Raw genomic sequence first — 12,707 nt, forward strand, 5'->3', positions numbered from 1 at the left:
TTTTTATAGAATTTCTATAGAATTTTATAGTGTGTTCTGCTCTCTTTTGTGTTATTTTGAGACGTCCTATGGGCTAATCAATAAACATTGCTTGCTTGCTTATGAAAAATGATAAAAATAAACAAAAACTCCTGTGGTAGTATTAACCCATGAATTATATTGAACTAGCATTGTACTGGCATACACAGCATCTCCATTTCTTCTTCACCACCCCACGGATGTTCATGTAATATTCAAAGTAAGATATTATGGTTTACAGTGCCCAAACAAAGCAGGATTAGCATACCCTGCCTGGTTTAAAGCTAGTTAGCAGAGGAAGATGTGGAAGCACTTTGATGGTTATGACATTTTAGTTACATATGTACCTTGCTTGTTTCAGGGCTGTCTGGGTCAAATTGGACTTGCTTAGCTGCAAGTTCTCTACCTGTATCCACATCGTAGCATAAGTACACACGACCAAAGGCACCTTGTCCTAAAAGTTTCCCCCTTCTCCAGTTGATGGGAGCACTTGGAGCTGTAAAGAACAATAGCCATTCTCTGTTTACAAGGGTATTCTTGAAATGTCAACAGTAACTATTTAGAACAAAATGAGCAAGAGAGAAGAAATGCTTCTAGTCTCCAGGTTACAGAGTTGAAGTGCAGTATATAAAATATGTCCCTTAATACATAGCTGTTTTACTATAATTCTGCTTAGGATGACATTAGGACAATGTTATCAGTTTTTGCCACACTCCTTTCCAGTTTATAAGAACATAGGAACAGCTAAAACATACCAATAGGGTCTCCGTATAATTTGACTTATGGGTCATCCCAAAGCCCCTGGAAAATTTATAAGCGTGGCCAAATGGTATTTCCTTTTGTTCAGCTTAAAACTGGTAAACAGCAATTCTATTCCTATACTCCTTAATTATCATGAATTAAAGCAACAAACAGACCTAGCCAGAGATACAAATTTCTTTACATGTTGAAACTAGAACCATGTTCCCTTGGTTTTTATTCCAGAAAAATATGGGGGTAAAATTGAAATATATACAATACTTACTTTTTATATCAAACACTAAACTTATGTTACTACTTTCAAAACATAAAATGCAACATTTAAAAAGACCTAGTGTGTAATACTGTCATATTAAACATTCTCCCAAGCCAGCGGGGACAGGACTGCAGCCTCAAAAATATCAATACTGTATGATTCAAATACGGTGCGCCCACATCATATGCACGCGCTATATGCAGCTTTCAGCTTGCGTTGAAAGCTGCATGATGGAACAGGCAATGGTGCATGGGCCTGTGGTGCTCACGCTGCACCACATGCATAAGCCCCATTTTTTCTTTTTTTCCCCCCATATTTTTATTAATTACAAAGTCTTAAAAATATATAAATAAATGTTTTCAATGGGTCTAGAGCATAAGTGGTATTTGCCTTATGTGGTGAGGAGGTCCAGAATGGATATACAGTCGGTCCTTCTTATACACGGATTTTTTATACACAGATTTAAGCATACACGGTTTGAAAATGTTCCAAAAAAGTATACATTTACCTTGATTTTCCATTTTTTATTAGGGACACCATTTTGCTATTTCATTATATTTAATGGGACTTGAGCATACACGGATTTTGTTATACATGGGGGATCTTGGAACCAAACCCCAGTGTATAACAAGGGTCCACTGTACACTGTAATGGATATACACTGAATACACTGTATTCAAGGGTGCATGTCTATTCAGAAGACTTCTTGAGATCAATGGAGCTTACTCCCGAGTAAGTGTAGATAAGCTCCTCAGCTTCTTACAAGCAAAAAGATAGCACGTTCAGGATGCTTGCTTCTAATTCTTAGAAGCCAGAGGAAGGCCACCAGAAAGAGGCAAGGAAAATTTAGAAGAAAATCAAAACCTTGACAGCACTCTTCAAGCGAAAACATGGATTTTGAATGTGAGCGTGACATATGTCTACAACAGATGCAAGATCAAGCATTCTCCAGTGCTGTAGCCCTGTATGCCAATGGTCATCACAAGATCTGATTAAGGCTGATTAGTGCACGCTTGCTTTGATTCATCTTGAATACATTGGCAAATCACTGTTAGCTCTGCTGTTTCTTCTCCTAAATCTTGGACTGTTTGCTTACATTTGGTTGGGATGTTCCTCTCCTGCACAGTGAGAGCATTTTCACTGTCAGCACTTCGCAAGCGTCCACGAGGATCTAGATACTGCACTGTCAAGCCCAGATTCTCCCCATTGGTGCTCAATGACCGGCTTGATGGCACCAGTGTGAAGAGGTTGCCCTGATGCCGTCGAATGCGGGGAAATGTCCTTCGGCCTGCAGAGTTAGCAAGTTTCAGAAAAAGAAAAGTTAGGTTTGGAAATAAAAAAGTTCTAATGCTAGAAGGAAAAAAAAAGTATGGAGAGACAGCACTGAGGGATAGTGAGAAAAGATCTGCAGACATAAAAGCTGCTGTGGTCTTTTGCTTATGTGAAGGCAAAGTAAAAACTAAGTTACTTCGGACAACCCTGCGGCAAAGAAGCCAACAACTAAGTTTTCCAGTGTGTATATGTAAAAGGCGAAACCATTCTTATGCTTAAAAGTATTTTACTCAGAGATTCATTCCCTAAATTAATTTGATTTCCTGACAAGACTCCCAGCACTTTCTTGTCAGGATACAGCAATGCTTATTTTCAATATACATTACATTCATCTCTTTATATCACTCCCGTAGTCAGGAATAATATAACATGATCCTACTTTCCATCACCCTTCCCTTTATTTTCTCCAACCTTTCCCTACAGGAAAAGAGAAAGCAGAAATGTCCTCTTCTCACTTATAATCTTTTGCCCGCTTTATTTTAGTTCCCCTATACAGTTTCAAGAAGAGTGGGAAGAGCAGAAGAGTGGTCTGGTAACGGAGGAAGCAGACAGTTCCCTTAGAAACATGAAATGGTCATTCTGTCAAGAAAAGGAGGTTGCCTTACTGAAGCAGGAGTACACTCACCATCATTGTAATCTTTATGTTGCATGGAGACATGGTAACGTCGAGGGTATGTTCCACCTTTTTCTGCTTTTTCATAGATTTGATTCTCACGATCTAGGATAGACACAAAACAAGGTAGTACTTTATGAAGTATACACATTAGGAGCTGCTTTCAGAAAAAAAATACATTCCTTTAGTGGAGATCCTGTGATGGAGTGGAGGAATAAGTGAGTATCACTGAAAGAGATTTATAAAAACCTTAAGAGGAGATGCACACTCTCTATGTGATCTATTTTAAAGCTAGAAACTGGCTGAGACCATGCAAAATGTCCTGATCTATCTAGTTTAAGGGACGGGAATCCCTTTTCCCTTCAAGTATTTCAGGAGAAATGTCAGTGTGTAGGACAAAGCTAGACTGTGGGGCAAGTTCTCTCCATGTTCACACATACTCATACACACTTTCACACAAATAGTCACCCCTCCCCCCAAATAATCTCTCACACATATTCGGGGGGGGGGGGAATACCATGGGTTTGTGTATGTGTACCTGTATATTTCAAAACATCATTCTTTAATCAGAATCTATAGGAAAAATATAAGGTAAGTGTATAGCAGAGAACAACAAGGAAGTTTCTTATCTTCTCACACTTCCTAACAACCATCAAATCCAACCCTTGACATACCTGAGAAGTCTTGTCTATTGTCCGGGAAACTCTGAGCCCTGGACATGCAGGATTTTCGGAAGGAAAGGCTGTTTAGAGGGAAATCAGGTTGGAAATTAGGGGAGAAGATAATTCAATTTTGTATCTAACAACAGAGATAGGAATCACCTATGACACAATATAATATGATTCAAAATGAAACCTGCTCCCTAAGCTTAGAAACAGGCTGGGCAACATAAATCTTAACAAATTACAGTAGTGTCTTTGCATTAAGTGTAGCATTCTAGGAATTTTTGCAATGTCTAATATAGGTCTTCATCATATTATACTAATAAAAACCATTTAAATTATTGGGATGTATTCCAATCTGTTTTCATGTCTAGTTTTATCACAGAAACCCATGATAAGAGAAAGCCTGATTCTGCAAGTTTTCCTGTAATTCACTGTGGCTTTCAATACCATCAATCATGGCTATTGGTAATTCAGGAGACATAACTGTCCAAATACAAAGATTAAGAGTAACAGGTATGTATGCTAGGTATCCTTCTCCTCAGACACTTCTCTAGGACTACTGCTTTGGAAAGACTGAATCATGGAGGATGATAGCTGTCATCAGAGGTCTCCCTTAACTGAGGGGATCAGGGTTCATGACCACCACAGGATGGCTTTACTTTTCATTACAGTGAAGCCACAAGTGCTCAAGAAATGACAAAGAGCCCTACTAGAGGCAATCTCATTTTTCTCTCTATGTATTTCTCTTTTTTATTTTCTTTTAATATATAATTTTTACAGATTTAAAAACAAACAACCTATTTCACATTCAACACAAGAAACACAGAAAGAAAAGAAAGAAAAGCAATATTACATACATATACCAGTACATATACAGTAGAGTCTTGATTAGTCATCCTTCAGTCATCCGACATTCCGGATTATCCAATGTCGCGGCTGTTTGGGGGCATGGCTGTAGGCATTTCTGCACCCCAGACACACCCCCCAGTTGTTACTATAACCTTACTGCAACATTACTTTTACTGTTACTGCAATCAAACTTCAATATGTTTGCAATTCACAGTGATTTCAAGGCTTTTCTTGGACCCTCTGGATTATTCAACATTTTTGGCTATCCCACTATCAGCCCGCCAATTTATGTCAGATAATCGAGACTCTACTGTATATAAAACTAAAATTAAGACTAAGGTCTAAAACACACTGCAGAAATAATGCAGTTTCAGACTGCTTTAACGGCCCTGGCTCAGTGCTAGGGAATCCTGGGAATTGTACTTTACTGTGGGACCAGAGCTCTCTGACAGAGAAGGCCCAACATCTCACAAAACTAGTTCCCAGAATTCTCTAGCAATGATCCAGGGCAGATAAACTGGTGTCAAATTGGATTATTTCTGCAGAGTGTTTTGGGCCTAAGCTAAGATTAAACAATACTAAACAGTATACCAAAAATCTAAAATAAAGCAGTAAACATAAATTAACTAACATCCTAAAGACTCAGGCCCGGTACAGACTGGTATTTTGTGCTGGCCTAATTGCGGACTAGGGCTCAGCAACTCTATCATGCACCCTGGGTACCATTTTGGCATGCACCTGTACAGATGGGGCGCAGCACGATGACATTGCTTGTGCACAGCGCTTACATGGTGTTGTGCATGAAGGCCGTGCTGCGGTGTTATGACGCCTGTTCTAGGGCGCAAATAGGAGCCAGGTTTCGCAGCTCCTATTTGCACCAGGTTGGGGGTGTGGTGTGCAGCTGCTGCATCCCCAACCCAGCCCATTCAGGAGCAGCACAGAGCTGCCCCTGCATGGGCTGTCTGTACAGCCACTAAGTAACTAAAACTGAAAAACAAAATGACTCTGATCCCCAATTTTAAGCTGTAATGAAAAACAACTCCACCCCATCCCAAATATATATAGTGAGTCTTTGATAGCTGCTGTGGTTTGGTTCCAGGATCCTACCCCTGTGGAAACAAAATCCATGAATGCTCAAGTCCTGTTATATACAACAGTGTAGTAAAATGGTATCCCTTATATAAAACAGAAAAACCAAGGGTTGCTTTTTGGATTTTTTTTTCCAAGCTGTGGATGCTTGAATCCATGGATGCAGAATCTGTGGATATGGAAGGCTGACAGTGTTGATCTACCATTACAGATCTAAGTAAACATACTTAATTAAGATTACTAATAACCAAACCCACAAATCAGTGCATCATTAGAATTCTTCTTGCTCAAAAAGTCCATAATTGGTTTCCAGACTTTCAAAAAGTCATCAATTGGCTGATCCTATAGAACCCAAGTTAGTTTAGAAATTTGGGTCATCTCAGCAACCTTCATCATCCATGCTTCTGTCATCAGTACTTCTATCCATTTCCATTTTTCTCTATATGTTTCTGGCCAAGCCGCACATGCAAGTTAAATGTTAAATATCACGTTTATTCTAGATTCTGAGTTTTAGCTTTTGCTTCCGCTTCTATTAGCTTTTTATTGCTCAGTATTTACACACTGGGGAAATGGATTCTATAGGGATATGGGAGCCAGTGTGGCATAATAATTTGGGCATTGAACTACGTCTCTGGAGACCAGGGTTTGATTCCCAGCTCGGCAATGAAACCCACTTGGTGACCTTGGGAAGTCACATACTCTCAGCCTCAGAGAAAGGCAAACCTTCTTTAAATAAATCTTGTTGGAATAAATTGAAATAAGCCATAAACTGAAAATGACTTGCAGGCACACAACAACAAATGAGAGAGCATTGTCTGCCCATTCATCCACAATTTCACATTCAGCAGCCCCTAGAAATCAGCTAACACAGGTGCCAGGAGCAAATAACAGATGTAGACGTAGAGAAGGGCTTATGAAAACAAAACAAGTTGGGGGGAGGCACCAAAACACCCACCCAGAGTCCCTGCCAATCTCATTATAGGCAATATTCCACAGAAACTCCCATATGCTAATCAGATACTGAACAGGAAAATAATGTATTCCAAACACATCCAGGTCCATACCTGTCTCCTGATTGGCTCAAGGACTGACAACTCCCAGATATAGAGTTTTCAGTGCTACTTAAAGGATCCAGCATCTATAAGAGAAGGCCAAAGAAATTAAAGATGAATCTGGCCAGTATTAAAAATACAATACAAAAACACTGAGAATGCAAGTAACCACCACGTCACTAAAGTCCTCTGATTATGTTCTAGGATCCTGACCCACCTTTGTCAGAGACCCTGATTATGGGGATATAATATACCCTCTAACATTAGCATCACATAACCTGTGCACCTGTATTGTCTTACAGCATTTCATAAACTTGGATACCTGCAGCCCCAATTTTACACCCTCCCAGATCCCTGCATCCCTCATTCAAAATGAAAATCTATTGGAGTAAAACCACTTCTCAGGGAAATAAACACCCTTCCACCAATACTTCCTCCAATATACAACTGTTGCTTCTGGCTGTTTCTAGGAGTGGTGAATCAGGTTTAAATGTCCTCCAACCTTGCTCTAAAACCCAGAAATATGATTTTTGATTAAGAACAGTTGTAGGTCATCACAGGGACAAAAGTGTATCCCTGCCCCACCACAGCTGCATGCCTTTCATATAGACTAGAGACAAATGGGAGCTAAATGATCAGTCATTTGACTCCATATAAGTGCATAACAACTGAAGATGAAGAGCGCAGTTGAGAAGATTAGAAGTTATCACTGGTTCTGCTTCCTTTTATTCTTTTAAATTTCAAACTTACACACTGATCACTGGTTTCTGGGATGAATTCTCCTTCACTGTTGATGCTGGTATAAGACCCCTGACGAGCAATTCGCTGCTGCCTCTCTGGGACATACCCTGGAGGGGGTGAACTTCGACCGGTATTTTGAGAACCTGAGGGTTTTAAAATTAAAAGGATGCACATGGTCAAGGGCATCTGAAAGGAAAAGAGCTGGTTGTGTTCTTCTGTTCTTTCAATACTCCTATCAAAACTCAGTATGCATGTACTGTACAATAAGGGAAATGTGGCGGCTATGATCAAGTGCTAGTACCTCTGGCTAACAGAGAAAAATGCAGGACTAGATACTAGAGATATTAGGAATGTGGCTTGAATGGAAATTAGTATCCGAGTACTTCAGCTGGTTTGAATAATCTCATAGGTATCAAAATGGCTTGTGAAAGATAGATTTATAGCTTAACCCCTTTCCACTGAGGCACCTTCACAATGAGTATCAGTAAGTCAGTGAAATAATGTGTAGAAAATACCACAGGTAAAGACAACATGTAAAGAACTATTAACAACATATTGTGTGAGGCACTTTCCTATGATTTTTGAGTTTGTTGGAGTGAAACTTGGAAAAAACAGGGTGGGATGGGTGGGGTACAGAGGAATAGCAAGTTGCTTACTAGAGCTTTAGCCAGAGAACTACACCTGAGCTAGATATTCTTCTTCTCAAGGGAAGATTCATATGATGAAGGTGGCTGGATGACACTTTTCAATTCCTTCAAATCATTATAAATAATGAGGCAGAGTTAGAGGAGGATCAATGGACCCAAAAAGACTTTTGCTTGTGCTGATGTGAGGACTGTTGAAAACCATATTTCTTGGCAGCGGTTCTCATTTGTTGAATGTGCTCCAATTTCTCATCTGTGGCAACATGAAAAAGGCCCTCTTTGTTGAATTGGAGGTCCTCAATGATGGTCCTAGCTTCAGCAGGGAGACCTAAAGAACGAACCCAAGCACTGATGCTCAAAGCAATGGCCCTAGCAAGAGCCTTTGCAGTACAATCAGCCGCAAGCTGAGCTGTAGGGATTTGTTGGGTGGACAAGTTATAAACTTCAAGGCAGAAAGCAGAAGCAATCTTCATCTGCCTCAGACAGCCTTTGAAGAAGTGGGGCAAACTTCTCCCATAGGTATTGTTGGTGTAACAAGCCTGATAGTTAGCTATGCAAAGTAAGAGCACCACAGCAGAATAGGCTTTATGAGCCAAAGAATCAAGCTTGTGTCCTTCGTCTCCAGGGTTGAGTGTTGTTTACCTAATAGTTTGGAGGTAGCTTCCTCCACAATGGCTGAGTTTGGCAATAGATGTTTGACAAGCACAGCATAATTGGAATTTTGGACCTGATACAGGTTGCCAGTAAGTCAGGATGTTGGTGGAATTGATGAAGGTGACTTCCAAGAGCATTTAGCAACATCCTCAAAGCAGGCAGGAATGGAACAGCCACTGGAGGATGAGCTTTGAAGTCAACATGACAAAAATCTTGTGGCAGGAAGCTGCTGAATATCCAGTTCCAAAGCCTTAGCTATTCTTAGGAGCAAGGGATGAATTGAAGTTGGAGACTTCAGAGTCAGAGCTTGGAGAATGAGAAGAGGGGGTGCCTGCCCATGAATACATCAGAATGCAGGACAGGAATAGAAGGAAGAGACTGCCGTTGGGTTCTTCCTCTCAAAATCAATGCCAATGGAACAGCCTGTGCTTGTGAAAGGGAAAGAGAAGCCAGAGGTCTCACATCTCACATCTGGGAGGAGTTGGTTGCTAGAAGACATGGCTGACCAGATGGAGGTGGGCATGAAAGAGATGCCAATAGTGGGGCTCTCTTCCATGCTAGCATTGTCTGAAGATGCCAGCCACAAATGCCGGCGAAACGTCAGGAATAAACTCTTCTAGAACATGGCCACATAGCCGAAATGTCCACAAAAAACTATGGATGCTGGCCATGAAACCTTCGACATCACAATATGTTGATAGCATAATGGAACCATCTCATATTTATACTACTAGAGCCACTATACACAGCCAGACAGACATATGGTTTGATTTTATGGTAAACAGAATGTTTTAGTGAGAACATGTGTTACGTTGTGAGAACATTGAAAAACCTAGCCACATAGATTTTATCCATTCTATGTACAGTGCTGTGCAAATTTACAGCGCTTTATAAATAATAATAATAATAATAATAATAATAATAGCCATCTTAAGTACAGAGTTGTTTCTATGAAGGAATATTAATTTTCAGATTTAAAAACAACCCAGAGAATCATGCATATATAACCTTAAAAGAGTAGATGATTACCAACATTAAATGAAGTCAATAATATGCTGAGGGAATTATTCACTTTCTATATACTGGGAGCAATACACTTGCACCATCTACTGGATAGTAGAGGAAGCAAAAAGCTAAGAAACCTCACTTTGGAATGAATCAATAACCAAGCTAATGTAAGCCCTTTGAAAATTAAAAATGAGGGGAAAACCTTTCAGATGGAGAATTTGACATTTTTGTCATGAAGCACATCTACAGATGACAAGGATGACAGAGCCTCCCCCTTGAGAAGTATGTAAAAATAATAGGAAAAAAAATTGCTGGAAGTGGGGCTTTGCCTTATCAGGTTGGAACATCCAGAGAAACAGGGGAGAAAAAGAGAGAATGTGTGAGAAAGTGGGAGTGAGCAGAGAGACAAAGACAGAAGTCAAACAGCCAGCATACTTTTGAGTCACCTTTTTAAAAAAATGAGAAAATGCACAGAATCCATAAGGTCACAACCCAAAGTGATTTGCAGGACTGAATTTTATTTGTACAGCTGAATTTATGTACCCAAACTGTAGCTTTTAGATCACTAGTACTCACTGATGGAGAGGTGCCTGCTTCTGGTTTCAGGTGGCTGGTAAGCAGTGCTCACATCTCCCACAGACTGGGATGTTTTGATTCTGACTTGCTTTGGCATTCTAGAATGGGATGATGAACTGCTCTGTGGAAAACATGCATAGAGAGAGAAAAAGAGAGAGAAAAATGTGATTTTAGGAATTCAAATTAAGGGTCTAATTATTACTTCAAATAAACACAATGCTAGGTATCCCAGGAAAAACAGGACAGAGATTTTAAGTTGCAATTAAAAAATATGGTATGAAAGGTTATCTGCATTTGTTCTGTATGTTTTAGTCATACAGAACTGTAATCAGTGGAAGATGTCAGCTCTGGGCTGGACAAAAGCTCTGGTTTTCATTACTGTGGAAGTCTTGAGCTGAAGTGAAGTTGAAGGCTTTCACGGCTGGAATCCATAGTTTTTTGTGGGGTTTTGGGGCTATTTGGCCATGTTCTGGAAGACGTTTCACCAGCATCTGTGGCTGACATCTTCAGAGACACGGTCGAGGGAGAAGGCAGAAGAGTCACACACGTGCCCGTTCTTCATCCTCCCTGCCATTTTCAGGCCTCCCACTGCTTCTCTGAGACAGCGGGAAGCCAGAAAATAGCACTCTGGAGAATAAGACTGGGAAGGATAATTCTCCTTGTCAGGGTTTATGGACACTTGAGAAGCCCCTTTCTTGGTCCCCCCCCCCGAAGGTCTTTGAACAATTTTCCCATTTCTGCAATGAGATAACTTTTGACAATTTCAAGATCACCGGGAAATCTGTACAAAATAGGGAACTGTAGTTCTTACTAAAGACTTGCTCTTGTGGAAATGTTTGTTTTTGCTTTGATTACAGAAGGGCAGAAACCCAACTCACTGTGAGTGAGTGAGATAGGTAATCTCTATCCTATTGCAGATTCACATCTGGCCTGCCAGCTTTCCAGCTGCCTCTATAATGACCAGTAATTGATGATAGGGGTTTCCCCTCTTCCTCTCCTCCCTGAAGATAGGGTTTAAAAAGTTTCAATGACTGTCAAAGGCAGCTTTAAAAGCCCAGTTGTTGCATGAGGGGTATTTGGGATACACTGGTAAAAAGAGAAGGGCTAACCCAACACTGCTTGCCCAACACTATCTTTTATCAGTTGCAATGAGACTTGATTACAATGTGCCTATGAGTGTGTGTAAGAGTGAAAAAATAAGTGTATGTGTTGAATGGGGCTGGGCAATCATATCAAAGGCCATATATTAACAGTGTGGTGGCACTATCTACTTTGGAATGTGGCCCACACACTGTTGGTATGATTGTTGTGGCCAATTTTGTTTTTGGTTTGAAAAAGGTTCCTCATACTTAATCTAGGAATCACTGTATTGCTTAATAACTGGAAAAGATTTGCAGTCAACATCATAACACTGTGATTTTACTCACATGGTTTCTGTCTTGAGATAGCAGCAATATTCTAAGGCTTTTCACATGTGAGCTTCGGTCCAAAAGATCTACTGCCTTGTCAAGGTCATCTTGACTTTTCAAGGGAATAGATAACTGCAAAACAAGAGCACAGTCAATTAGTAGGAATGCATTACAATTTGAATTCTTCCCAGCACCAAGAAGCTGAAATAGTGAGAGAGCACAACACATTTGTACACACTCTTCACTGCTTTATGGTATATAATTCTTGAAAGACCTACTTAAAAAATGCTTCACCTCAGGCTATGGTCAGCCTATAATATGTATATCATGATATATTTCAGATTATATTCATTCTATACAGGGAACATTCCTGTAATCACCTTCTTGGCACAGATGGCATCTACATGTTTTTCCATAAACAGTTATTTGCAAAACATGTAAAATTGTCTCTGGTTTGTGTTTGATTTTATTTTAAAAAATGTAGTAAGAGGGGAGAGGTGAAATTAACATTATAAAACATTTTCAGCACTTTCGAGTATTCAGAGTTGTTCCTATGTATTATTTCACTGTAATCTTTACAACAACCTTGTACAGTTAATTTAGAAGAATTGCACCACCTCATGTTGTAAATCTCATATGTCAGTTTAAAAGGGAGCCAATAAACATGTTGAACAGAAAATTCTAAGATTCATTTCCATGGAATGGCTCTTATTTTGGCATCTGTGTTAACATAACTAGCACTCCATTTGAAAAGCTTACCTATATTCCAGTCAGTGTCTATTCAAGCTCCACAGTGTGTATGGATTATTCAGAAGGATTAAGGAAGATTACTATGGCCTGTTACAGACAGCCAAAATAAAGCTGCTTCGAGTACAGTGGAGTATGGTGTTTCAATAGTGCATGCCGCTAAGAGTCAGAAGCCACACCAAAGCCATGCCTCCAGTCCTTGGCTGGAGCGTGGCTTTGGTGCGACCTTCTGGACTCTTAGGACGCATGATCATTTGACAACACCATACCTCCACTGTGACTCGAAGCAGCTTTA

General features: G+C 40.0%; 1 protein-coding gene across 2 annotated transcripts in view; it reads right to left on the reverse strand.

Moving 5' to 3' along the window:
- Positions 1-12,707, reverse strand: part of MAP3K3 (mitogen-activated protein kinase kinase kinase 3) — a 47,842-nt gene that overhangs the window by 7,937 nt on the left and 27,198 nt on the right. For both annotated transcript variants that reach the window (XM_042473125.1, XM_042473124.1), the window contains exons 6-13: positions 11,684-11,797; positions 10,257-10,377; positions 7,384-7,517; positions 6,646-6,719; positions 3,653-3,720; positions 2,991-3,083; positions 2,130-2,321; positions 366-514 (exon numbers count right to left, since the gene is read on the reverse strand). In XM_042473125.1, the coding sequence (XP_042329059.1) occupies positions 366-514; positions 2,130-2,321; positions 2,991-3,083; positions 3,653-3,720; positions 6,646-6,719; positions 7,384-7,517; positions 10,257-10,377; positions 11,684-11,797 (945 nt within the window). The remainder of the gene's footprint in view (positions 1-365; positions 515-2,129; positions 2,322-2,990; positions 3,084-3,652; positions 3,721-6,645; positions 6,720-7,383; positions 7,518-10,256; positions 10,378-11,683; positions 11,798-12,707) is intronic.

The sequence above is a fragment of the Sceloporus undulatus genome, chromosome 6, assembly GCF_019175285.1.
Source record: "Sceloporus undulatus isolate JIND9_A2432 ecotype Alabama chromosome 6, SceUnd_v1.1, whole genome shotgun sequence".
In the NCBI taxonomy this organism is placed as follows: domain Eukaryota; kingdom Metazoa; phylum Chordata; class Lepidosauria; order Squamata; family Phrynosomatidae; genus Sceloporus; species Sceloporus undulatus.